A 27,330-nucleotide genomic window follows, 5' to 3' on the forward strand; every position below is an offset into this window, starting at 1 on the left:
GCTGTGGAGTCAAGAGGCAGAATAGGAGGTTCTGTCCCAACTAAGGGGACTGAGGGGAGGCCTTAGAGACACTGGTAGGGCCCCTCCACCCCTGGGGAAGCCTGGCTGAGCCATCTCCTCCTTCGGCTGCATTGGCAGCCCCTAGAGAGAGGAGTTCTGGGCATCTGTGCTCGGCCCTCCTCCCTTGTGCCCTCCCATTTACCTGCCGCTGCCACAAGCCCTGCTTCCTTGGCCTTCCCTTCCCGCCCTGGATGGCACAGGAACTGGCATGTTCAAAGCTGTGGGGCGAATGGGGGGATATTCGCTGTTCTCCGTTAAACCAGTGTCGACCCCAAATCTCTCTACCCCAGCCTCTCAAAAGCCTCAACTGAAAACAATAAACTCCTTCCCCGGAGTCAGAGTCTCAAACAGATGTTCACCTTTTGACTCTGGGCTAACTGCGGACTACCGGGCTCTGAGTATGAATGTTAGAAAACTCTGGAGTCCTGCAGGCTGACAGTGTGAGAACTCGAGGTCCATCTGCCACTCTCCTATCACCACAGGCCGTGCTTTCCCATGTGGAGTCCCTCATCCCAGGACCCCTCCCGACAGGTGGGAAACCCAGTCCTCTCCACTCCATCTCCTCGACAGGCCAGTACCTCCGTCCCCTCAGGTAGCATCACCCTCTTTCCCTATTCTTTTTTAAGGTTGTTTTGTTGTTAACCCTCAGCCGAGGATATTTTTTCCATTGCTTTTTCAGAAAGAAGGGAGAGAGAGGGAAAGAGACAGAGGAGAGAGAAACATTGATGTAAGAGAGAGGCACATCGATTGGTTGCCTCCTGCACATGCCCCGACCAGGGCTAGGGATCGAACCTGCAACCCAGTATGTGCCCTTGACCAGGAATCAAACCTGCGGCCCTTCTGTGCATGGGTTGACATTCTAAATACTGAGCCACGCTGGCCAGGGCTCCCTATTTTTTTTTTTTTTTTTTTATCCTCACCCGAGGATATTTTTCCATTGATTTTCAGAGAGAGTGGAAGAGAGAAGGAAAGACAGAAATATCGATGTGAGAGAAACACGATTGGTTGCATGTACCCCGACCAGGGCCCAGGCCGGGGAGGAGCCTGCAACCAAGGTACTTGCCCTTGATTGGAATCAAACCAGGGACCCTTTGGTCTGCAGGCCAACACTCTATCCACTGAGAAACACCAGCTAGGGCACAGGGCTCCCTCTTTTTTTTAATTCTTTTTTTTTTAGGACACAAAGTTTTTTGTAATTATTCTTTGGAAAGGGACACCACACTTCCACTCAATTAAGAGAAACATTTTTATCAGCACAGAAGTCTTTTTTATTTTTTTCCACTTATCATTCCATGAATTCATAGGGAATGGGCCCCAGCAGCTCAGGCTCGTTTCCAATGGTTCTCACCAAGTGTGCTTCTCTGGGTAGAGCAGGCTGGCGTGTCAGGTGAGCCCAGGTACCTTTCTCTCTGGCTCCCGTCTTTTTCTGACCTCCCTATTCTTTAGTCCCTGACCCATTGGGGTGATGCAGGCCACTCTCCCACCTCAGTGGTGATCCAGTCCATCCCTCTGAATAGAATGCAGACCCACCTCCTCCAGTGCCAACAGTGAATGCCACCCTAACACTTGGTGGTGGCATCCTGTCATTGCAATGCTGCTCCTAATTCATGATCTCTGGCCATTGTCTCCTTTCCAGGGCAGGGTCAGGCTCTGTCCACATGTGGTCCCTGTCCCCTTCCCCACACACCTGGGGCTGCCCCGCAGCTCACCAAAGGCCCCTGCACCTAGCTGCTGTTGCTGTGCCTCTCAGCGGGCCCTCAAACCAGGCCTGGCCATGCCCCCGCAGCTCCAGCCCCTGCAGCCCCTGCAGCCCCTGCATAGGGCAGACTGTTCCTGCTCCAGAGCCTGCCTGCCTCTGCAGCTGGAAAATGCAAACAGCAGAGGCTTACTCCACATTAGGGCTCTGGGCCACGGTCTTTCTAGGAGCCCCTGCTTGGGTTCTGTCTGGTCACTGAATCAAGCCCAGACTGTCCACCAGGGCAAGGGAACGCAGTGAGGAAGACTTATAAGTCCCAAAATTGAGTGGAAATGTAGAGGGCAGATCTGGGAGGAGGGGCTTCCCCTGGGGCCTCTTGGTGGACTAGTACTCACCCAGAGGAAGAAGCTTCAGGCCACTGGGTTTTTGTTTGTTTTTTAATATATTTTTATTGGTTTCAGAGAGGAAGGGAGAGAGAGAGAGAGAGAAACATCAGTGATGAGGATCACTGATCAGCTGCCTCCTGCATGCCCCCTACTGGGGATCAAACCCGGGCATGTGCCCTTGACCAGAATTGAACCCGGGACCCTTCAGTCCAAAGACTGATGCTCTATCCACTGAACTCTACCCACTGAGCCAGACCAGCTAGGGCAGGCTGCTGGGTCTTGGTGGCTTGTCCCCAGCGGAACTGGAAGGGGCCTGCAGCAGGGGCAGGACCCTGGCTCCTCAGGGCTCTGAGGTGGGAAGGTGGAGCCACACCCACTGGTGACCAGGGCTGGCCCCTCCCCCCTCTCCCTGCTCCTTGCAGCCTCCTACCTAGTCTTTCAGCCTCAGAGCTCCTCCTGCTGTGTGTCCGAGGCTGGGAAGGCCCATCTATCTCCCTTAGGCTCCTCTGTTCTGCAGGGTCTGAAGTCGGTTCTCATAAAGTCCCCCTGGGTAGAATCCCCCGTCTTCCCACAGAAATGGCACTGTCATTTTTGATTGAATTAATTGAGCTGACATTGGTTAATAAAATTATGCAGGTGTCAGGTGTACAAGTCTATCATGCAACATCTGGGTATTGTATGTGCTCACCACCCCAATTCAAGTCTCCTTCCATCACCATTTATTCCCCCCGCCCCCCTAATTAGGCAGGGCAGGTCCCTCTGTGGACTCCTACTTGGTGTTTTATCTCTTTTCTAGTCTCTTGCTTTGTTTTGGCTGGTCTAAGGAAACAACTTTCTCCAAAATAAACTTTATTCCTAATGTGAAACAAGATTTCTGGGGAAACTGAGAACTTTGGGTCTAAAGAAACAAAAAGGGCACAGCAGCCCACAGGGTGTGGGAAGGGGAGGAGGGCCGACGAAGGACTCTCAGAGGATGGTGGCGGCTGCAGGGAGCACTTCCTGACGCATGAAAATGTCCAGGTCCAGGTTGGGATCTTCCAAATCCAGTTTCAGAAACTTATCTACTAATGTCTGGCAACTGAAGGGAGAGAGCACAGAGAGCCAAATGGGAGGACAGATAACTGATCCTGAGCAGGGGGAGGGGTGGTGCAGAGGGAGCCTGGACCTTGGAAATTTAGGGATTTCAGAAAGAAACTGGGAAACTGAGTCACTGAAAGGCAAAAAGGCCTTCTGAGTCCCTGAAGGGGAAAGAGCTGCAGAAGATGCTAGAACAGGACCCTGGGCCACCCACTCACTTTTCCATTTGCTTCTCCTTCAGCAGCTCCTTGAGAGGCTCGATGGGCTTACCACTGCGGATCAAGTCCGAGACCTAGGAACAAGGAAGAGGCAGGGGTGGGGGAATTGGGTCAGAAAAGAGAAAATAAGGTCAGAAATGCCACGGGCCCAGGAACCCAGGCCCCGAGAGGAGCAGGAACAGTGGAAGGGAGCCCTGATGGATGGGCTGACATGGATCGCATCACCTCCTTGCCACGAGCTATGAGCTTGTCAGGAAGCCTGGCTTGGGCAGCTGTGTGGGAGGCATGGCTGGCGTTGGCCACACCTTCGCAAACCCGATAGAAGAAGACAAGGTCATTCCCATCCTCACAGGTCTCCATGGTCTTAAAAAAGAATAAAAGGGGACAGTGTGTCATTGTCACTCAGCGTCCCACCCCGAAACCCACAGCCAATCCCTCAGGGGAGTGAGGACAGGGAAGGGACATGGTCCCTGTGTTCAGGGAGCCCCTGTTCTGAGGAAGGAGCCAGTCTCCAGCTCTGGGAAACACTTGGCTTAGGGACCCCGAGGGGACTAGATTAGTTCCCTCACCAAATACTGCACAAGGGGCCCCTGTGGCAACAAGGGTAGCTGAACGAGGCTCAGAAAGTTGGTGGCCACAAAGATGTGGGGGCATGTGGGTCCGAGAGCCAGCCAGTGTCGGAGGACGGCAGCCAGCAGTGCGAGCCCATCTACCTGTGCAGAGGACAGGGTAAGGGTGCAGAACCACGGGTGCCCCGTGTCCCCCCACCTGCCCTGGCCTTTTCCATCTTGCGCTCTCCTGTTTCTTTTCGGCCCCCACACCTATTCTTTTTCCTGAAGCCCAACCTCCCCTCCTGCCCCTTTGCCCTCCTCCATTTCTCCTTAGTTCCTCATCAGATTTCCCCTCACCGTGTTGGTTCCCTTTCCAAATTCATCAATAAGGACCAGAGACCGCTCGGTGGCATTGTTCACTGCTTTTGCCACCTGCTGGGTACCAGGTGGACAGAGAGTTGCATTAGCATCCGAGGCCTGTAACGCTGACCAGTCTGCCATGAATAAAGCTGCTTGTGTCCACTCCAATGGACGGGGAAGTCTTTAATGGCAAGGTGCATGCTTTGTTCACCCTTTCATGGCCAACAATGCCACATACAAAGCCAGGATTCAAAAGAGGCTCCCTAGCTCTGGCCAGTGTTGCTCAGTGGTTAAAGCATTGGCCCTCACATTGAAGGGTCATGGGTTCGATTCCTGGTCAAGGGCATGTACCTGGGTTGCAGGTTCAGTCCCATTCCTGGTCGGGGCACATGTGGAAGGCAACCAGTTCATGTGTCATGTTTCTCTATTTCTCTCCCCCGTGCTCCCTCTCTTCTATTCTAAAAATAAATGGAAAAATATCCTTGGGTGAGGATTAACACCACCACTCCCCCCCCCCCCCCAAAAAAAGAGGTTCCCTAGTGTAGAGGGCAGGCAGCAGAGGGAATGTTTTTCCTGATCATTTTTCAGGGGTAGAGTTCCTTCCCCATTTCCCCCATCCCAATCCCACCTCTCTTTACTCCCTTTGACCTGGTTGAGGTCGATCATGAAAGTGGAGAGGCCAAGGGAGATGGATTCGCAGCTATGAATACGGGTGAAGATGGCGTCTACTGCCCCGATTTCGGCTTCCTCTGCTGGCACAAAGCTGCCCACCAAGGCCATGAATGTGATCAAGCCTACCTAAGCAGGGAAGGAGACAGAGTCTGGGCCTGGTGGGATGGGCTGAGGTGAAGGTGAGGCTAAACTGAGGGGTGAATGATAGATCAAGGAGAGACGCACATAGTTTAATAGATGATCGTAGCCCCTTCCACTCAGTAGAGAGGGACAGGGAGTGGGCAGAGGCACACTGGGGAATGGCATGGTCCTGTTCAGAGGTAAGGGAAGGGGACTGAGGCCATGGAAAGCTCATTTAGGGCATGGCTCTCCCTCAAGTGAAAGAGGAACAGGGTGTGGGTTATAGTGTCTGCATGACAGGCAGGGTCAGAACACAGCAGGAGAGCTGCAGGGACTGGTTGGCCAGCAGGTGGGGGAGGAGATGAAGGTACCAGAGGCCAGTGTGTAGGAGCCCTACCTGTTTGAGGTATATGCTCTTCCCTGAAGAGTTGGGGCCAGTGATGACTCTGACCCTCCCTTTGTCCCCACCACACTCTGCGGAGTTGGGCACAAAGGTTCGGGCACAGAGCTCCATCAGAGGGTGTCTGAGTGGGTGGAAAGGTACCTCACACACCGCCCAGATGGGCGGGCTCCCAGAACATGGGGCTTTCAGGCCCCTCCTCTATGCCTCCACCCCCTTCCGTTCTCACCTGCCATTCTGGATTCGTACCCCAAAGAGCCGGGGAGAGTAACGGGGCCTTGCGTAGCCATAGTCCCGGGCAGCACTGGCAAGAGCCAGCAGGACGTCCAGGCGGGAAGCAAGGTCCAACACCCGGGTCAAGACAGCCGCCCGAGCCAGCACCTGGCACTGCAGCTGGTACATCAGCAGGGTCTCCTGGTCTGATGGTAGGTGAGGGAGGAGCTGGGGGTCAGCTCGGGGGGAGGGGGGGATATGAAGGAGAGACAAGCCAGCAGAGGGGCCTGGAAACAGGCTTGCAGATACCGTGTGAGACACCCAGAGGCGTTCAGAGAAGATGGAGAGTCAGTGAAGAGCGAGAGCAGGGAGAAAAGGAGCCTGTTGGAGTCATCTCGAATCCGCCCACTCCCAGCCTTTGGCTTCTCCTCACCACGGATGTCGCAGTGCAGGTCCCCCAGCAATGCGTCCAGCTCCTTGGTTCGAGCACTGCGATAGTGCAGCTTCTCCTCTGAGAGGAACTGGGTCAGAGGGTTCAAGCTGTGGGCTCTGCATCTCTTGGTCCTCATCCCCTCCCACATTTATAACCCTGTCTGCAGGCCCCCACCCGACTCCTTTCTCCTTCATCTCAGAGCTAATAAAGGTCAAAGTAAAACTACAGAAGAGAGGTCCCCTATTGGGCAGTGCTGATAGGGCTAGGCCTCCGGACAGCTGCTGATTCATTTTCCTTATCACCTCCCTGCAGAGGTCAAGGGTCTTACCATGAAGTCCAGTCCCTCGATCTCAAAGTCACTGGCCGCCACCATGGAAGGCAGGCGGGGAATAGAAAGAAGGAAGCCGATCTGGAGAGCAGAAAGAGGAGATCAAGCAGAGCGCGATGTCCTGGGCACTTTCTTCCCAGATCCCGTGCTTCCCTCAGGGGCTAGAGCCACCACAAGGTGTTCATGTTCTTCACACTTCTCCCGAAGTTTTCTTATGTACCAGTGTGTCCTCTATACGCCTACAACCTCCTCCAAAAGCCCCCAGAGGTCACACCCAGCCTCCTGCGCTCACCAGAGGGATGTAGATGACGCTGCATGAAGGAATGCGGCAGTCCAGGTTCTCCAGCTCCTTCCGAGCGACCTCGGTGAGGAAACTGGGAAGTCCCGCCAGCCTTCGTTTTTCTAGGAGGGTGTCGAGAGTGAGGTTCCTGCCCTGGTTGCCATGATTATCCCCAGTTGCAGTGGCCGAGGACCAAGGGTGGCACCTCATCACTGTGCAGGCTTGTGTTTCAGGGCTCACAGGCCGATTCCCACCCAATACTCACTCTCATCAATTTCAGGATCTATGTTGGGGAGGACTGTGAAGCGATTTGCAGCAAGACTGCCCTCAAAGTCCACCTGAGGGGGCAAGAAGTCCAGTTGCTTGTCGGCCGGCACCATCTTTCCGTCCTGTTGCTCACCTCTAGCTGGGCTCCCATTCCCCCTGCAGTCCCTGATCTAACCCTAGCCCTCCAAGCACATTCCCGATGTTCTGCCACCTCCTTTCACCATTCCACTTGTTGGTCATTCAGCTGACCTCACTGTCTCCCAGGCTTCCTCATCTTCCACAGCGTACCTCCTGCCTCTAGTTCCCTTCTACTCACCACTTTGCCAATGAGGCTGGCGATGTGGTGCAAGTCGTCAGAGAACTCTTGGGCAATGTCCCGGAAGAGCTGGATGGACTGAGGCAGGGAGCGACAGGCATCCCTCAGGCCCAGGGCACTGTACACAGTCTGTAGGAGAAATGGACAGAGGATGGTGGCCCTCAGCCAGCCCTGGCTGAGGAGAGGGGACAAGGATGGACTGAGAATAAAGATCAACAAGGAAAAACACAATAACAAAGACAGAGAGATCTCAAAGGCAAAATGAAATAATGAGGGAGGAAATGTGCCAGGCACTGCACTAAACACTGAGGTAAAAAGACAACCAAAATATGGTCCCTGTCCACATGAGCTTACATCCTAGGGGAGAAGATAATTTGTTTTATTTTTATTTATTTAGTTACTTAATTCTCACCAAGGACATTTTTCCATTGTTTTTTAGAGAGAGTGGATGTGGGGGGGGGAGGGGAGACAAACATTGATGTGAGAGAGACACATCGATTGGTTGCCTCCCGCACCCCGACCAGGTATGGGATGGAATCTGCAACCCAGGTACATGCCCTTAACAGGGAATCGAAACTGCACCCTTTGATTTGCAGGTCAACACTCTAACCACCGAGTGCACTGGCCAGGACTGTGTCTTTACTGTGAAAGTATTACAGATGTCCCCCTTTGACTCCCCATTGGCCGCCTCCATTCCACTTCTGCCTCCTCTCCAGGCCTCACTGCACTTCACTGTGTCCATGGAATTTTTATTTATTTTTGAGAGAGAGGGAGGGAAAGAAGGAAGGAGAGAGAGAGAGAGAGAGAGAGAGAGAGAGAGAGAGAGAGAGAAACATCAATGATTTGTTGTTCCCACTTATGCATTCATTGGTTGATTCTTTTTTTTTTTTCTTTTTTTTTCCTAATACATTCTATTGATTTTTTACAGAGAGGAAGGGAGAGAGGTAGAGAGTCAGAAACATCGATGAGAGAGAAACATCGATCAGCCGCCTCCTGCACATCCCCCAATGGGGATGTGCCCGCAACCCAGGTACATGCCCTTGACTGGAATCGAACCCGGGACCCTTCAGTCCGCAGGCCAACGCTCTATCCACTGAGCCAAACCGGCCTTGGCTGATTCTTTTTTTATTTTTTATTTATTTTTATTTTTTTAAAAATATATTTTATTGATTTTTTTACAGAGAGGAAGGGAGAGAGATAGAGAGTCAGAAACATCGATGAGAGAGAAACATCGATCAGCTGCCTCCTGCATACCCTCTACTGGGGATGTGCCTGCAACCAAGGTACATGCCCTTGACCGGAATCGAACCTGGGACCCTTCAGTCCGCAGATCGACGCTCTATCCACTGAGCAAAAGCGGTTAGGGCTCATTGGTTGATTCTTGTATGTGCCCTGACCAGTGATCAAACTCTTAACCTTGGCATATCAGGACAACACTAACCAACTGAGCTATCCGGCAAGGGCAAGACATTTTTAAAAAGAAAAGATTATTGCCCAGCTGAAGCATTGACCTATGAACCAGGAGGTCACGGTATGATTCCTGGTCAGGGCATTTCCCCAGGTTGGTCTCAATCCCCAGTATGAGGCATGCAGGAGGCACCCGAACAATAATTCTCTCTCATCACTGATGTTTCTATCTCTGTCTTCCTCTTCCTTCCTGTCTGAAATCAATTAAAAAATGTTTTTAAAAATTTTAAAAAAGAAAACATTATCTATAGGTGGCAAGAGGGGCAGAGATAGAAGCTAGAATTAGTTGATTATATCTTTGTTTGGGAGCTTTGACTTTGGAACTATGTAAATATTTTACATAATCCTACAATTAAATTAAAATTTAAAAAGAAATTCCTAATAATTTTTTAAAAAACCAAAATGAAACAAAGGAACATAAATATGTATGTCCATACATTGGCATAACCACACAGAGTGGAACATTTCTAAGTGAATAAAATACAGTAATTTGCCAAAACCGGTTTGGCTCAGTGGATAGAGCGTCGGCCTGCGGACTGAAAGGTCCCGGGTTCGATTCCGGTCGAGGGCATGTACCTGGGTTGCGAGCACATCCCCAGTAGGAGATGTGCAGGAGGCAGCTGATCGATGTTTCTCTCTCATCGATGTTTCTAACTATCTCTCTCCCTTCCTCTCTGTAAAAAAAATAAATAAATAAATAAATTAAATAAAATACAGTAATTTGTATATCCCTAGTGGGGACAAAAAGAACTGTCCCTTCTCTCCCCTCAAAAAAATCTTAACAGGAGAAATCAAGATGGCGACATAGGTAAACACCGGAGATTGCTGCCTCGCACAACCACTTCAAAATACAACTAAAAGACGGAACGGACATCATCCAGAACCACAGGAAGGCTGGCTGAGTGGAAATTCTACAACTAGAAGGAAAGAGAAAAGCACACTGAGACTCAGAGGAGCTGCAGTGCGGAAGTAAAGTACAGAGGTATGGAGGTGCACACGGAGAGGGCTGGTGGCTGAGAACATGGTTGTCTTTTTCAATCGGGAGGGAGTCTCAAGCTCTGAGCTCCAGTTCCGGGTGAGTCTCTGGAGACCCAGACTCATACGGGAAAAACTGGACTATCTGGCATCGGTCAGAACTTGAGGGCAGCTTTCTCTTGGGGGTGCTTGCAGCGAATGCTGGGACTGAGAAGCAGGGCCTCTGAGGGCAGGACTGAGAGCAGCCATAACTGCTCGATCAGCCCTGTTGATCCCGTGGGACCCTGCCCTGCTCAAGCCACAGAGGCTTTTGCATATGAAAGGCCTGGCGCTTTGCAATCTGATAATTACCTAACAAACTGCAGCTGGCCTAAGGCCCCAGGACAACTTGCATTGGGTCACATCTGGCTCCTGCTGGATAGCCTAGGCAGAGGCTAGAACAGCTGTGGGCAAACTACGGCCTGCGGGGCCGGCCCATTTGAAATGAATAAAACTAAAAAAAAAAAAAAAAAAAGACTGTACCCTTTTATGTAATGATGTTTACTTTGAATTTATATTAGTTCACACAAACACTCCATCCATGCTTTTGTTCCGGCCCTCCGGTCCAGTTTAAGAACCCATTGTGGCCCTCGAGTAAAAAAGTTTGCCCACCCCTGGGCTAGAAAGATTATCACCTCCTTAGAGATCCAGGAGCCAGTGTGTCTGGTGGTCAGAGTGGGACCATCCAGATTGCAGCTCCTTGGATTCATAAAGGACACACTCAGGGGGCCAACTCAGTGAGCACCAAAGCCCCATTGAAGCAAGTCTTGCCCTGGAGGGGTGTCTCCAGCACAGAAGTTCTCCCACTGCAGACACAGCTGATTCTCACAGCCAATTGGCCTGGAGGTCAATCCCTCCCAATGTTACCTACAACAATCAAGGCTTAACTACAACAAGACTGTGCACAAAGCCCACAAGGGGGTGCACCAAGAGTGTCTACCACAGGTAATTGGGGAGGCTGAGCCACTGGGCCCTATAGGACACCTAGTACAGAAAGCCACTCGATCGACACAGCGAAGCATAAAAAAAAGCGGAGACAAAGAAACAGGACACAAATGACAGAAATGGAGGAAAGCAAACTACTGGATATAGAGTTCAAAACCACACTTTTAAGGTTTTCAAGAATTTTCTAGAAACCACCGATAAACTTAATGAGACCCTCAAGAAATCTAATGAGACCCTCGAGGTGATAAAGGACCAACTAGAAATTAAGCATACACTGACTGAAATAAAGAATATTATACAGACTCCCAACAGCAGACCAGAGGATCGCAAGAATCAAGTCAAAGATTTGAAATATGAAGAAGCAAAAAACACCCAACCAGAAAAGCAAAATGAAAAAAGAATCCAAAAATATGAAGATAGTGTAAGGAGCCTCTGGGACAACTTCAAGCGTACCAACATCCGAATTATAGGGGTGCCAGAAGAAGAGAGAGAAGATATTGAAAACCTATTTGAAGAAATAATGACAGAAAACTTCCCCACCTGGTGAAAGAAATAGACTTACAAGTCCAGGAAGCACAGAGAACCCCAAACAAAAGGAATTCAAAGAGGACCACACCAAGACACATCATAATTAAAATGCCAAGAGCAAAAGACAAAGAGAGAATCTTAAAAGCAGCAAGAGAAAAAAAGCCAGTTACCTACAAGGGAATACCCATACGACTGTCAGCTGATTTCTCAACAGAAACTTTGCAGGCCAGAAGGGAGTGGCAAGAAATATTCAAAGTGATGAATACCAAGAACCTACAACCAAGATTACTTTATCCAGCAAAGCTATCATTCAGAATTGAAGGTCAGATAAAGAGCTTCACAGATAAGAAAAAGCTAAAGGAGTTCATCACCACCAAACCAGTATTATATGAAATGCTGAAAGGTATCCTTTAAGAAGAGGAAGAAAAAGAAGAAGATAAAGATACAAATTATGAACAACAAATACACATCTATCAACAAGTGAATCTAAAAATCAAGTGAATAAATAATCTGATGAACAGAATAAACTGGTGATTATAGTGGAATCAGGGGCATAGAAAGGGAGTGGACTGACTATTCTTGGGGGGGAAAGGGGTGTGGGGGATGCAGGAAGAGACTGAACAAAAATCGTGCACCTATGGATGAGGACAGTGTGGGGGGGGTGAGGGCGGAGGGTAGGGGGGGAAAGGGGGGAGGGGAGCTATGGGGGGAAAAAGAGGAACAACTGTAATAATTTGAATAATAAAGATTTTTTAAAAATATATTTTATTGATTTTTTACAGAGAGGAAGGGAGAGAGATAGAGAGTTAGAAACATCGATCAGCTGCCTCCTGCACATGCCCTACTGGAGATGTGCCCGAAACCAAGGTACATGCCCTTGACCAGAATCGAACCCGGGACCTTTCAGTCCGCAGGCTGACGCTCTATCCACTGAGCCAAACCGGTTACGGCTGAATAATAAAGATTTAATTTAAAAAAAAATCTTAACAGCCCTGTCCAGTTTGGCTCAGTGGATAGATCATCGATCTGGGGACAGAAGGGTCCCGGGTTCAATTCCAGTCCAAGGGCACATGCCCGGGTTTTGGGCTCGATCCTCAGTAGGGGGGTGTGCAGGAGGCAGCCAATCAATAATTCTCTCTCATCACTGCTGTTTTTATCTCTCTCTCCCTCTCCCCTTCTCTCTGAAATCAATACAAATACATTTTTTTTATATATTTTATTGATTTTTTACAGAGAGGAAGGGAGAGAGATAGTTAGAAACATCGATGAGAGAGAAACATCGATCAGCTGACTCCTGCACATCTCCCACTGGGGATGTGCCCGCAACCCAGGTACATGCCCTTGACCGGAATCGAACCTGGGACCCTTCAGTCCGCAGGCCGACGCTCTATCCACTGAGCCAAACCGGTTTTGGCACAAATACATTTTTTTAAAAATCTACCAGAACTGTGTTTAAAGGACTCAGAAGCCAACTTCAAGAGGCTCCCATCAGCAAAAGATAGAATAATTTGAACACGTATAAAGATTAAAAATGCAGTGGACTGAATCATGTGTGTAAATCTATGAGTTCATAATGATACTAAAATAACAACAACAAAAAATTCATTGGCTACCTGGGCAGACATTAGGGAACTATTTTATAAAGATGACAGCTGGCAAATAAAGGCAGAGACAAAAATCAAGCAACTTTCTGTGATATGAACTGTATCACTGGTTAACCAAAGAGCAGAAGAGAAGAAGGTTTTCTTTAAGGAAACATTCTGGCTAATAAATAAAGAATGACAGAATTAAAATAACCACTTTGGACCCGGACGGTGTGGCTCAGTGGTTGAGCATTGACCCATGCACCAAGAAGTCGCTGATTCCATTCCTGGTCCAGACACATGCCCGGAGTTGCGGGCTCGATCCCCGGTGGGGGCAGTGCAGGAGGCAGCGGATCTACGTTTCTATCTATCGCTCCCCCTCCCTTCCACTCTCTAAAAATAAATGGGGGGGGGGAAATATCCTTTGGTGAGGATTAACCAAACAAAAATAAAAAAATATGTATATTTTTAAAAAAAGAAATTCTAGGAGACAGAAACATGTCAAAACCACTTAGGGAATATAATCAGCAAAATCCAGGCTAAGGGAAGCTATATAGGACAAATGACTCAGATTCTTCAATAAATAACTTGTAAGGAGAATGAAAATGAGAGAGAGAGAACAGAGAGGAGAGACAGAGACACAGAGAAAGACAGAGAGACAGAAAGAGAAGAAGGAACCCATAAAAGAGACTTAAAGAAACATCATCCCATTGCCATATGTTGAACATATTTGGTTCCTAATAAAACAAACTAATTTTAAAAATCATGACATTTAAGAGATGATTAGATATTTAGACATTAGATAGTTGGTGATATTAAATATCATGTTAATTTTAGGTAAGATAATGGTAGTTATTTTTTTTTAAAAAATTTTGTAATCCTCTCTCAAGGTATTTTTTCCATTGATTTTTTTTTTTAGGAAAATCCTTTTTAAATTTTATTTTATTTATTTTTTTAATATACTTTATTGATTTTTTACAGAGAGGGAGGGAGAGGGATAGAGAGCTAGAAACATCGATGAGAGAGAAACATTGATCAGCTGCCTCCTACACACTCCCTACTGGGGATGTGCCTGCAACCAAGGTACATGCCCTTGGCCGGAATCAAACCCGGGACCCTTCAGTCTGCAGGAGGCGCTTTATCCACTGAGCCAAACCGGCCAGGGCTAAATTTTATTTTTAAAGTATGTTTTTATTTATTTTAGAGAGAGAGAGGAAGGAAGAGAGGGAGGGGGAGAGAGAGAGAGAGAGAGAGAGAGAGAGAGAGAGAGAGAGAGAGAAACATTGATGTGAGAGAGACACATCAATAGGTTGCTTCCAACATGTACCACAATTGGGGCCTTGAATCAAACTTGCAACCCAGGCATGTGCCCTTGACCAGGAATTGAACTCGCAACCCTTCTGTGTGCTGGCCAACAATCCAACCACTAAGTCATACCATCCAGGGCTGTAGTTATTCATTTTCAAAAATAATTTTCTTTTAGAAATTATATTTAAACATTTATGAATAAAATGATATGATGGCTGGGAATTGCTTCAAAATAATCCAGGAAGTGCAAAGTGGGAGAAGATAGATATACATGAAATAAGTGTTGAAGCTGCAAGGTGGATACACGAGGGTTCGTTTTATTATTCTCTCTAATTTTTTTGGACAGCCCTGGCCGGTGTGGCTCAGTTGGTTAGAGTGTTATCTCATGTACTGAAAGGTTGCTGGTTCGACTCTGAGTCAGAATACATACCTAGGTTGTAGGTTGGATCCCCGTGGGGGTGTGTATGGGAGGCAACCAATTGATGTTTCTCTCATACATCAATGTTTCTCTCCCTTTCTCTCTTACTTTCCCTTTCTCTAAAATCAGTATATATATATATATATATATATATATATATATATATATATATATATATATATATCTACACTAATAAAAGAGAAACATGGTAATTGGCGTACTACTGCTACCCTTTTCATTGGCTAATCAGCGAGATATGCAAATTAACTGTCAGCCAAGATGGCCTCCGGCAGCCAGGCAGCTTGAAACTAACATGAGGCTTGGTTGCCTCAGTGACGGAGGAAACCAAGTTCCCCGCCTGGGGCTGCAGGCCTCTGAGCAGGCAGTTTAAGAAACATTGTAACAAATACCGTAGGATGTCAGCCAGCAGATTTGCAACATTGTAAGCAAAAGCCAGAAACCTACTTTCAGCCAAGTGGACACCTAAGAGCTGGAGCCAAGCTTCAAGGTAAAGCTGGCCCAGAATTAAAAAAAGAAAAAAAAAGAAAAAAAGGAGCGGTTGGGAACTTCAGTCACTCCCAGCCTGAAAACAGCCCTCAGCGCCTCACCCAGGATGGCCAGGCATCCCAGTGGGGACCCCCACCCTGATCCAGGACACCCTTCAGGGCAAACCAGCCGGCCCCACCCATGCACCAGGCCTCTACCCTATATAGTAAAAGGGTAATATGCCTCCCGGCACCGGGATCAGCGTGACAGGGGGCAGCGCCCAAACCCCCTGATCGCCCTGCGGCTCTGTGTGTGACAGGGGGCGGGGCCCCAACCCCCAGAGCAGCCCTGCTCTGTGCCTGATAGGGGGGAGCTCCCCAACCCCGCCTCCCCCCCCCCCACGGGCCTTGCTCTGTGTGTGACGGGGTAGAGCCATAACCTCCCCATCGGCCCTGCCCTGAGTGTGAGAGTGGCGGCGCCCCAACCCCCTGATCGGCCCTGCTCTGTGGGTGATAGATGGCGGTGCCCCAATCCCCCAATTGGCCCTACCCTGAGCGTGACTGAGGGTGGCATCACAACCTCCCAATCTGCCCTGCTCTGTGCATGATGGGCGGCGTCCCAACTCCCCAATCAGCCCTGCTCTGAGCCTGACCAGGGGCTGCACCTAGGGATTGGGCCTGCCCTCTGCCACCCGGGAGCAGGCCTAAGCCAGCAGGTCGTTATCTCCCGAGGGGTCCCAGACTGCAAGAGGGCACAGGCCGGGCTGAGGGACCCCCCTCCCCCCCGAGTGCACAAATTTTTGTGCACCGGGCCTCTAGTATATATATATATATATATATATATATATATACACACACACACACACACACACACACACACACATACATACATATACACACACACACACACGTCTGGTGAAGATTAAAAACAAAAATAAATAAATATTTTGGACAATATCCACAATACAAGCTTAAAAATAGTGTTGGGATAAAGTTGGACAAGATAACCACAGTACAGAGAGTCTAGAACACAAGCTGAGGGGCTTAACCTGAACTTCTAGGATTCAAGAAGGTAGGTCCTACCTTGTAGAGAACCTGCCAGTCGCTGACCTTGGTGTGGGACAACTTCATGCGTTTCAGAATCAGCTAGTCAGATAAGGATAGTCAGACAGGGGACAAGGACTGTTTGCCCTCTCCCACCCGAATGCCCCTCAGGAAGTGCAATGTCCTGGATCGGCCCTCAACCTCCCCACCTCCCTGCCCCCAACCCTGGGCTCACGGGCACATTCTTGATGTGACCCAGCAACCGATGCAGCATCTGAGCCATGTCCAGATTCTGGGGTAGCAGGAAAAACTGGATGACGTCCAGACGAGAATTTAGTTCCCCCAGGTCATGAGTTGGACGTGTGAACCACAGCCTGGAAGTTAAGGTTGGGGTGAGAAGACCTGAAATTACATCTGTTCTCATCATTGTCGTGATCGCAATTTGTGAAAATGTGTTTGCAGGTCCCTGACGATTGTGGCAATATGTATCTGTACTGGCAAGTACAGTGTTCTATCTATGCAGGGGTGTTTACATGCACCTACTGAACCTCTCTGGATATGAGCACAACTGTGTCTGTGTATCACAGTTTTGATGGATAGGACCATGTGTGTCGTTCCATGTGGGTATATTACAGAGCTTGTCAATATTTTAGAGGGAGGGTGGTGTGTTGAAGCATTTGTATGACAACAATCTAGCTTTCTTGGTGGCTGAGTAGGAGAGGGTGAGTCAGAATGAGTTTGCATAGCTGTGAAAGTGTCTCTGGTGTAATAGCACAGGCATTCATCTTTTCCTGTTCTTCCTGTTTAAGTATATAATTGTCCCATGTGTAATGATTTAATTCCTCAATTCATGATAATGGTCTTCTCTACAGAGAATAAAGGATTGGGGAGGGATATCTAAGGGGCTTCAATAACACTGTCTAATTTTTAGATTGACTGGGGGAAACACAGAAGTTTATAATATTATTATTGATATTTACACCTTTTGTGTATCAGGTATTTACTACTAATAAAGTTAGTGTACAGAAATAAATGTCTCATTTACGTTTATCCAATTCTGGGTGTCCCTATCTCCCTCTGGCTATAAAGAGTATGAGATTCTGTAAGGACCTATGAGCCCACAGATTCTTTTCTACATTAGAGCAAGCCATTATCCTATATAATAAAAGGCTAATATGCAAATTGTCCCTACGGTGGGAGTTCAACCAACCGGGAGTTAGACATGTGCTGACCAACAGGGGGCGACACAGAAAATGGCAGGCATCAGCAACGTGGCGCTGGCAGCGGGTGGCAGTGGAAGTGCTACCAGCCCGATGGGTCCTGACAAAAGCAGTATTGTGGCAGGATGGGGGAGCAGGTGAGCGGGCAGTGCCAGGCTAAGGCGGGTGCAAAGGGAGGCCCCGGCTGGCAAGTGGCAGCCACTAGGGACCCTACCCATGCACAAATTTTGTGCACTGGGCCTCTTGTCCAGGGGTGGGCAAACTTTTTGACTCGAGGGCCACAATGGGTTCTTAAACTGGACCGGAGGGCCGGAACAAAAGCATGGATGGAGTGTTTGTGTGAACTAATATAAATTCAAAGTAAACATCATTACAGAAAAGGGTACGATCTTTTTTCTTTTTAGTTTTATTCATTTCAAACGGGCCAGATCTGGCCCGCGGGCCGTAGTTTGCCCACGGCTGCTCTAGTCTATAATAAAAGTGTAATATGCTAATTAGACTAGAAGACCTTCCAGACAAAGCCAGGACTGCGAGGGAAGCCCGGGTCCCAGGTGCCAGAGGGAAGCTGGTGTCGGCAGCCGGGGGAAGGCCTACTCTTGCATGAATTTCATGCATTAGGTCTCTAGTTTTATATGAGATAACGTGTGGAGACACTTGGGTCTGAGGATGTGTTTCTCATACTGTAGTCTATGCCAGTTACCCTGGTTAGGACACCCCAGGTTAGAATAAAGTGGAGGACTCAGTTGGATTTGAGGGTGGGTTTTAGGTACCTCTGTTCCTTGGTCACAAAAGGCTGCTCCACCCAGGGCAGTGTAGGCCAGTTTATGACTCTGTCCCCACCTTGGAGAGCACATGAGCTTCACCAAGCTAAATTTCGTGTAAAACATAGGTTTTTACTGCTCGTGCCAGGAGAGACTTTAACCAAGCCAAGCTTCCTCATTTTACAGCTGAAGAAATGAGGCCCTTACAGCATAAGCAACTTATCCAAAGTCATACTGCTAGTAAGAAGTAAAGCTGGGACTCAAACTCGGGTCTCTGGCGTACTAAGACAGTGCTTTTTAGAGCATACTTGACATTCACTTAATTTCCTGGTGTCCTGTCCAACTTTAGGTCAGCGGGCCCTTAGTTCATCATTTGGGTCATGATTCCATGCCCTGGGGAATCCTATCTCGGTAATCTGCATTCCTTCCCAGCTTTAATTGAGTTCTCTTCTCCATGGAGAATTCTTTCCTTCTCGTCCCTGGTTGAGATTGGAGATCTATTCCTGAAGCACTGGAGAATGTGTGGCAATTATATCACCCTCCAATTATCTGGAAATTATCCTAAATTAACATCCAAAAGACACACATTGCAGGGTGGGTGAGGTGGGGAAAAGATTGTGCACCTGTAGGCTAGCAAAGGGTTCTGCCGAGTTTTTAGAGATGATGCCACCTGTATGCTAGCATCTATGTATTGTGCTCACTCACTGAGTGCTACTGAGTGCAAGGCCATGTGGCAGGCACTGAGGTAACAGGAATGGCCACTGAAGAGTTCACAGCTACGAGGGCCAGCAAATTCACAGATGACTAATTCCATAGTGCAACTAGAAAATATACACAAGCACTACGTGAGCACACAGGAAGGCGAATGTTGGTCTTCTTACGCCTATGAAAGCTTCACGAAAAAGGTGACAGTTGGGTTGCCCCTTGAAGTAAGAGTCTGACAAGTGGAGAACAGGGACTTTCCAGAGGAACAGTATAAACACAGGCACGATGTATTTCCATGATGGCCATGACTGGAATAGAGGATGAATCCAGGAAGAAAGGATTTAGGAGGGTGACGGGAAGGTAAGCCTATGAATGAAACTTGGGGTGAATGGGAGGATTCCTGAACATCATGCTGCTAAAGATGCTAGTCTTCATACCTGGGGAAGCCTCCTGAGGTTTGTTCTTTTGTTTCTACCTAAGGTTTTTAGAAAAGTGGCGTGACATGCTCAGATCTCTGTTTTGGATTAACCGGTATTTTAGAATAAGAGATAGACTAGGAAAAATAAGAGAGTAGAGGCAGAGAGACCAATTTGGAGGCACATGCAATGCTCCCAGTTAGAAAGGACAGCCAGAATCAGAGCAGTGGAAAGAGGGAGAAAGGAATGGCTGAGGCATTGGAGGCTAGAAACAACAGGCCTAGTGAGTGATTGAATATGGAGGGTGAGGGAGAAGCATCAATCCAGGAGTCAGAGCTTGAGAAGCTGTACTGCCAGCAGTGCTATCACCCAGAACTGGGAATGCAGGAAGAGGAACAGGTGCAGTGGGTGTCAGTTTGGATGCTCTGAGTTTGAGCTGCCTGTGGAAATTGCAGGTAGCAATGTAATTAGCATTCTACATATGGAGCTCTGAACTAGACACAAATTTGAAAGTTATCAGAGAACAGCTCAAATTGAAGTGTGGTTTTCATAATTAAAGTTATTACCATATATACATTAGGGTTTTGTGATTGTGTTTCTGCTGCTTGTATGTGTCCAAGTCAGAGTATCATCAATGAGTATATATGTTTATCTGTGCCGACAATGTAAAATGAGGATGATACTAGCTACCACGTGGGGTTGTTATAAGGATTAAATGCATTTAGTCAGCATTACGGAAAGGGTGGTTGTTTTTATTACTATTACATGGAGTGGTGTGTATGTTTCAAGATTGCATGCATTAGCTTATAGCACGAGTATGAGTCCCACTCACCTGAGCAGCTTCTCTCCCCATTTACAGCGGCATCTGTTGAGAATTCCTGTGGAGGTGAGGAGGCAGGGAAAGGAATGTGTGGCTGTCTAAGCTGAGACATGGGATCAGAGATTCCAGTGTTGGGCAGGCTGGCCTGGGGGGTATTTCCCAGATACAGGACACAAAGGCAGCCAAAGTCAGCAGCTGGCCACAAGTCTGAGCCAGTATTACCTTACATGGGCTTAGGGGAAGGAACACTCAGCCAAAAAAAAAAAAAAAAATAGGCAGAGCAAGCATAGCTAGAATACACAAAGAGCTGAATACATATATGTAAACATTAGACACAACCCACTGATATATGCATAGTGAAACCAGGTGGATATTTGGGGCGATGTCCCCAGTACACCCTAAAGTCAGAAACAACTGATACTCAATGCAAATCAAATATGGGCAGTTTCATAGTTCTAACTCTCCTCTATACAAAGGGCCTCCCAAGTCCCCAGACAGGTACAGAGCTAGTAGAGACATCATACAAACCTAAGGCATAAACATGGAATTGGTAAAGTAAGAGATATGCTAATGACACTGGGTAACTACAGGGTAAGGGGAGGTGCCCAAGTTCAGGAAGGGTACAAAAAGGGTAAGAAAGTTGGATTGGAGTACAAGAGGCATCTGACAATGGGAATGAAGTGGGAAGAGAGGGGCTGGGACATATCTTTGGAGGAAGCTGCTTTTCTGGAAGGCTTTTGTAGTGTGGGATGAGGGATGGGGCACACATACCAAAGAGGCTGAGCCCCTCCTTCAGTCCACTGGCCACTTTGTACACTGAGGGGTGAGACTCACTCTTAAATATCTGCAGAACACTGTCAGGGAGAAATGGGGGAGTTCTGGGTAACTTGGATTTTTTTTTTTTAATCCTCACCCAAGTATATTTTTCCATTGATTTTCAGAGAGTGGAAAGACAGAAAAATATTGATGTGAGAGAAACACATCCATTGGTTGCCTCCTGCACATGCCCCAACCAGGGCCAAGGCTAGGGAGGAGCCTGCAACAGAGGTACACGCCCTTGACTGGGACCCTTTGGTCCTCGGCCAACGTTCTCCACTGAGCCAAACCAGCTAGGGCTGGATTTTTAAAGGGAATTGAGAAAATAGAAGGGGTTGAGAACATCCTGCTGAGATCAAGTCTTGATGTAAGTTTTGTCCTTCACTTCTCTCTGCCTCAGTTTCTCTCTTCAGAAAAGAAGAGTGACACCTTCATCTTTTCTTCTTCTCTCCCACTAATTCCCACTTCTTTTTCCTTCAGGGAGGTTTATCCTAATAGCCCCAGGATTAAAAAAACTGGAGCCTCATTAAGATTATTAGAGCATTAAGCTTAATCCTTCTCCCTTCCCAGAGATGACAGCCTGCCTCCACCTCCTTACCTGTAAGTATCTTGATCTATGCTCACTAGATGGGTCCTGAGGGCAAAAAATAAGCAGAAGGGAAGGTGCTGGGGTATGAGGTTGGAGTTCATTTCTCAGTTTCATCCCCTTTGCCCCACCTTCCAGAATACTGTCTCAGGCTTGTCCCCCGAGCTGCACATCCCCTCAGGTGCTCCAGTGTGTCCTAGAGCACTTTACCTGATAGGGCACTGCCCACCCCTGCATCACTACCTCCCACTCCACCCTGTTACTATTCAGACTTCCCATCTTACTTTGGCTGAGGTAAGGGTAAGTCACCTACAGCACAAATTTCTTAAAGCCCAGGATGGGAACGCTGACGTTATAGTCTTCCAGTTCAACCCCGATTCTTCTTCGACCCAGGAACTTGAGCAGCCCTCCAAGTGCTCGAACCTGAGAGAGGATCAAGAGTGGAGCTGGGGGCCCGACCGGTGTGGCTCAGTGGTTGAGCAGTGACCCATGACCCAGGAGATCACTGGTGAGATTCCTGGTCAGGGCACATGCCTAGGTTGGGCTGGACCCCCAGTGGGGGGTGTGAGGCAGCTGATCAATGATTCTCTATTTCTCTCCCTTTCTCTGAAATCAATTAAAAACTTTTTTTTAAAAGGGTGGAGCTGGGGTAAATCCCAATGTCTTGAAGGCTGGACAATACCAGGGGAAGCTATTATTTTCCAGGGCTGGGCTAGAAACTCCCAGGACTCAACCCAAGGACTAGGGTGCTTTTGCCTTTCTCCAACCTGTGGCATCCCAGCCCTGACTTCCCAGGACCCCTCTCACCATGAGAAGGCAGTCAAAGGGAATTATGGAGGAGAGGAAGAGAATTTTCTCAGTGGTGGTCATGGAGTCTGGGATAAAAGAGTAGTTTCCAGAAAGGAGGCGCTGTTTGCTTATCTCCAGACCTATTTTGGAAAGAGAAAGGTCTTGTGATCCAATTTTTCACTCTATTTTAAGAAAGAAAATAGAAGACAGATGATCTGATTTGGTAAGTTTACCCGGGCAGTTAACGGAAAACAGAAACAAGAACCAAATTTTCAGACCCTTGGTCTAATTATCTCTATATATAAAATATAAAGATGTTTGGCTTGAGATCACAGCCTAAGAAATCTGTCTGGAATTGGGGGTTTTTTGGTGAAAAAGATCATATAAGACTAATGTGTTAACATCTAATTAGGAGAGAACATTCCGTCTTTTTTGCAAATCAGGGAAGGTTATGGACGTGCCTTAGGGATCATCAAGGTCGAGGCAGTAGCTTCCCTCCCACCCAAACAAAAGCTTTGGCTTAAAGGGGGGAGAGTGGGATTCCAATTCCAAATAGTGTCACCTCTCTCTTCTCAGGGGCAGCCCGCATCCCTAGACACACCGAAGCGGAGGTTGCATAGCAGGTGCAGGTTATTGAAGGGTGGGGAGCAGGAGAGTTCCTGAGGAGACCCGTCATGGCGCTTGGAGGACACAACGGTTCAGGTGAGATAGGGCCGAGGAGACCTCTGATGATGGGGTGGAATTAGGAGAAAGGGTTGGAAAACTGGGATGTGGAAATGAGCAACGCAAAAGGAGATACCGAAATCCACACTTGGCAGAAATATGATTTCAGGTCTCTTAGGCTCTCCGTGTTCCTGCGAGGCTGTGAGGGAGGCAAAGAAAGGGCCGTTAGCCGGTCCATTTCAGTCTTTCTGCCTCTCCCTTCTCGCACCCTGACTCTGCCTCCCTCCGAGACCCTTTCATCTCCTGTAATATCCCACACTTCAGTCCTTCCTTCTCAGCCTTACCCAGTCCTTACCAAGCTTCCCCAGAAACCGAGTCATATTCTCATCCTGTTTGGCACTGGTAACAACAGACCGGGGGCTGATTTCATCCAGGACTTGGAAGGAAACGCAGACCAAATGAGTGACAGGACCTGTATTTCCTAATTCCTCTCCTTGCTGTCCCCCTCCCCACCTCAGAAGCGCATTTCCTCTAAGAGCAGGGGGAGCCCACCAGCTGGGAGCCTCCTCGGGAGTCAGGCATGAGGGCGAGGAGGCGCGGGTAGCAGACGGTGAGGTGGGGGAAGGGGGAGCCCTGGAGTATGAACCCCAGAGGACAGGCGTGACTGGTTTGCCAGGACTGCATCCCCGCACCTGACACCTTGCAGACACCTCATAAATATCTGCTAAATCATGAAATGGAGTCTTAAAAGCGACAGACCGTCCTCTGAAGTCAAGGGATCAACCCGACCGAGGCCGGGAGCACTGCGGACCCGGGAGCGCGCGGCCCGCCCACCTCTCTGCAGGAGCTGCAGGCTCTCGCGGTCCGGGGCGTCGGGCATGAAGTGCACGGCCGAGTCGCCGGTGTCGTAGTAGGCCAAGCCCAGGCAGCCGGCGCTCCACAGCACGCACAGGTGCGTCTGCGCGGAGACGGGAAGCAGGCCTCCGTCACCGTCACCATTTCCTCAGCTCGGAGGGCCCGCACCCGGGGCGCCTGTGAAGCCGCCACCGGGGGAGCGGCCGCCGCCTCCCCGCCCCTTTCTTCCAACGCCCGGACGTCCCGGCAACTCGCGCCCTCCCCGGCCTCGCCGCCCCGGAGACCTCCGCCGGCTCCTCCGCGTCGTCCTCCGCCCCCGCGGGGCCCGGCACCGGGGCCGGGCTGGGGAAGCTGGCCGCGGCCGCCCCGGCTCCCGGTCCCTGCGGCGTCCCGCCGGCGGTCGCTCCCACCGAGGCCATGGGCAGGGAGGCTCTGCGCTGCGGGAAATGAAGACGGTTCAGGAGCGAGCGCTCACCGCGAGGCGGGCGCAAGTGCACAGGGAAGTCTGGGAGGGCTGAGGTGAGGAGAGGTCACATTTATTTCCGTCATCTGTGGGGCATTTCGAGGGGCGACCTCTCAGTATTTCAAGGACGGACAGTCTGTGGAACCCCCGCCCCCCACATTCCTGTCACGCCGAGGTGGCACTGGGATGGAGACGGTCTGCGGGCAGCGTGGGCGAGCCGTGCCAGCCTCCTCTCCCGCCCCTGCCAGCCACGCCCCAAGGCCGGGCCCGCGCTCTAGGCTTCCTACCTCACAGGCGGACAACTTGCGGAGTTTTCCCGCCTTTTCTGTCCCCGGGACCTCGACGTGCGCGAGACCGAGCCACGACCAACCACAGGCCTGCAGGAGGAGCGCGCGGACGCCAGGACGGGTGCGCGCGCAGGGGCCCCACCCCCTTAATCGCTATTGGTCGTAGAGACCCGGATCCTGCCTAGAGAGCCAGCAGGACGGGAGGGGGAGGGGCGCGGTCGCTAAGAAGGCTGGACGCTGATTGGCCTGTTCTTAAATGGGTGGTGCCAAGACGTTCAAACTTCCCGCCCTCGGCCGCCGCTCAGCCGCTGGGCCTCTGCCCCACGGTTTCCAGGATCTGATTAACGCGGGGTGGAGCCTGAGAGGAGGCCGGAAGCCGAGCTCGAGTCCTAGCCTAGGAAACTGTTCTGGGGGCTTTGCCGGGGGAGGGGGGATCGGGGAGGGGAACGACTTTAAAGGGCCGGAGGCGCATTGTTTTTTCTGGAGAGTGGAGATAAGCAACAATAATTCAACTGTGTCAACAACTCTAAGTTAATATTTGTTCCTCTTGGTTTATTTATAAAGAGCTTAGAACAGTGCCTGGCAAATGTAGTAAGAGCTATGTGTTATAAATAAATAAGCAGAAATAAGTGAGACTCGCCCTAGCTGGTTTGGCTCAGTGGATAGAGTGTCAGCCTGTGGACTCAAGGGTCCCGGGTTTGATTCCGGTCAAAGGCACATAACCAAGTTGCAGGCTCGATCCCCAGTGGGGGGGTGTGTGCAGGAAGCAGCCAGTCAGTGATTCTCTCTCATCATTGATGTTTCTAACTCTATCTTCCTTCCTCTCTGAAATCAATAAAAAATATTAAAAAAAAAGAAGTGAGACTCGTATCTCAACCTCCTTTGCGATTTCCTGGGTACAGTGTATGAACACCCCACAGGGGCACCACAGGGCCTAACTTATCATTTTAGGCCACCCCACCCCGAAGTGAAAGTGTGGGAATTGCACCCAATTCTGACAGAGTAGACCTGATAAGAACACCTACACTCCTTTGGGGACATGCCCCACCCCTGGGCACACACACCCGGTAAGGACAGAGGGGGCTCATTCCTACAGCAGCGATGTAGTCCTACTCTGGGTGGTGGACTCAAAGCAATGAACATAATTAAGTCTGAGCTCCATGAAGCTAACTTTTGAGTGTGTGTGAGTGTAGGAGAAGCAAGGAGATAGATTGTGAACAGAAATAAACAAATGTATACCTTTAAGAAACAGATCCCTGCAGATACACATTCCTCCCAGCTTTGTCCTGGGTACCCTGAGATGGGGAGGTCCCACCCAAGACTTTAGGAAAGATGGTGGGGTAACCTGGCTGCTGAACAATGGCTGGAGAGCCCCCTCTATGGAGAGAGGTGGGGAAGCTAGTTAGGGCAAGGTTAATGGTTACCCTTGGCAAACTGTTGAGCAATGGAACCATGGAAACCTGGAGGAGGCTGAGGCGTGTCTGAGGAGTGCCTGGGAGGGACACACCTTCCTATCGGGTGGGAAGAGATTAGGGACTGGTTTACCAAGCCCAGGAAGGGGAGAGAGTGGAAAGGAAATCCTGCCCAGGAAAGGAAAGGGGAGCTACTGTGACAGGAGACAGTGGGGGGCAAGCAGAGGAAGTGGGAGGCAGCCTCTGAAGCAGGATTTGGGGCGTGGCTGGGTGGTACCAGGAGAGGGCAGCATCACCTGTCAGCGGGGAAACTGAGGCAACAATACCTTGTGGAGGGCCATGCCAGCAGCCGGTCAGTACTGAGGATGAAGGCGGCTCTAGCTAGAAGGCCTCGGGAAGAAGAGAGAGGCAGGGGAGCAGCTGCCAGACCTGCTTGGGTTCAGGGCTGGTCCACTCGCTTGAGGGTCAGCTTCGTGGGCAGCGTCTCTGGGGGACACTGACAAGCTGGACGGAGCACCCGGCCTAGCGCTGCGGGCCCTCAGCTGGACGGGGCTGCGTGCAGACTTGGAGGGTCACCATGGAAGGAATTCCCTTTAGCAGGAATCTTTCTACCTCCTTACAGGATGTCACAATTCAAGGAACAAACACCAAAGACATCCATGCCCCCCCCCCTAGGAAAGACTACCCCCCACCCTCGTGGAGCCGAGGAAGCGGGAGGAAACCGCCAACCGCGGGTCCCCAGCAGCTCTGGCCCCCCACCCACTCCTGCCCCGAGTTCCTCCGTGGTTTCCAAGCCTCAGGCTTGGTGTTGCTCCTGTGTCCCTGCGCTCCACCAAGTTTTTCTGGAACCTTCGGTCTTTTGTTAGAGGGCGGTGAGGAAGGAGGGAAGGGGTGTGAGTACGAGAGTCAAGATGCAGGGGCCGGAAAATGTCCGGTTCGGAGCACCTGTCCTGGGCTGCTTTCAGCAGGTCACAGCTAGAGACCTCCAAACCCAAGCGGCGGGAGGCCAGGCTGCTCCCCTCCGCCGTCTGTCCCCCGGACCCCGCTCACTCCCCTGCTCTGGCTGCGCTCTGCTTCCCACCCGGGCAGGGCCGGCCGCCCTCGGCCCCCGGGCTCCGCGGCCAGGCTGCCTCACCCTTCGCCCATCTCCCAAGCAGCCGCCGGAGAGAAGAGGGCGCGGGCGCAGGACGGGCTGCGAGGGGCAGAGGGGCAGCAGGAAGGCGGGGGGCGGACCGCCCCGGACGCGGCTCCCCCTCGGTCCCCCGCGCCCTGCCCGCCGCCCCCCCGCTCTCTCCCCGGTCCTAGACCCCGGACGGGCATCTGGAAGGAACCGGGAGAAGGAATAACCGACGGCCCGGTCCTAAGTGC

At 50.1% G+C, this 27,330-nt stretch overlaps 2 protein-coding genes across 12 annotated transcripts; both read right to left on the minus strand.

Moving 5' to 3' along the window:
* Nucleotides 1-21: 21 nt before the first annotated feature.
* On the minus strand, nt 22-1,879 carry SAPCD1 (suppressor APC domain containing 1). The gene is given in 4 exon segments (XM_059702268.1): nt 22-278; nt 376-462; nt 1,748-1,807; nt 1,809-1,879. Coding segments are annotated over 4 exon segments (456 nt in total). The 3' UTR covers nt 22-40.
* MSH5 (mutS homolog 5) lies at nt 1,762-26,644 on the minus strand. 11 transcript variants are annotated; one of them, XM_059702365.1, is made up of 25 exons: nt 24,551-26,644; nt 24,085-24,232; nt 23,780-23,903; nt 23,301-23,381; nt 23,082-23,144; nt 22,301-22,422; nt 21,807-21,916; nt 21,506-21,541; nt 20,863-20,945; nt 20,104-20,149; nt 16,405-16,543; nt 16,209-16,271; nt 7,378-7,506; nt 7,060-7,132; nt 6,807-6,916; nt 6,515-6,595; nt 6,187-6,274; nt 5,770-5,959; nt 5,538-5,664; nt 4,997-5,146; nt 4,346-4,423; nt 4,007-4,150; nt 3,663-3,800; nt 3,438-3,511; nt 1,762-3,220 (listed from the first exon to the last, which is right to left on the minus strand). In XM_059702365.1, exons 2-25 carry the CDS (start codon nt 24,217-24,219, stop codon nt 3,109-3,111), a joined length of 2,496 nt encoding a protein of 831 aa, XP_059558348.1. In that variant the 5' UTR covers nt 24,220-24,232; nt 24,551-26,644; the 3' UTR covers nt 1,762-3,108. The 11 variants fall into 11 exon arrangements, 10 of the variants coding, with proteins under 10 accessions (XP_059558348.1, XP_059558349.1, XP_059558350.1 ...); XM_059702366.1 differs by having other exon boundaries at nt 24,085-24,237; XM_059702367.1 differs by having other exon boundaries at nt 4,346-4,420; nt 24,085-26,644.
* Between the last annotated feature and the right edge of the window lie 686 nt (nt 26,645-27,330).

The sequence above is a fragment of the Myotis daubentonii genome, chromosome 6 (genome assembly GCF_963259705.1).
Source record: "Myotis daubentonii chromosome 6, mMyoDau2.1, whole genome shotgun sequence".
Taxonomy (NCBI): Eukaryota; Metazoa; Chordata; class Mammalia; order Chiroptera; family Vespertilionidae; genus Myotis; species Myotis daubentonii.

What these genes read in the sequence shown, in the direction of transcription:
- MSH5 (XM_059702365.1), bottom strand. Translation starts at nt 24,219, where the DNA reads ATGGCCTCGGTGGGAGCGACCGCCGGCGGGACGCCGCAGGGACCGGGA. An exon ending in AGATCCTGAAATTGATGAGA is followed by an intron (nt 6,917 to 7,059) that starts GTGAGTATTGGG and finishes ACACCCTCCTAG; the next exon opens with AAAAACGAAGGCTGGCGGGA. An exon ending in TTGGAAAGGGAACCAACACG is followed by an intron (nt 4,151 to 4,345) that starts GTGAGGGGAAAT and finishes TCCTCTGCACAG; the next exon opens with GTAGATGGGCTCGCACTGCT.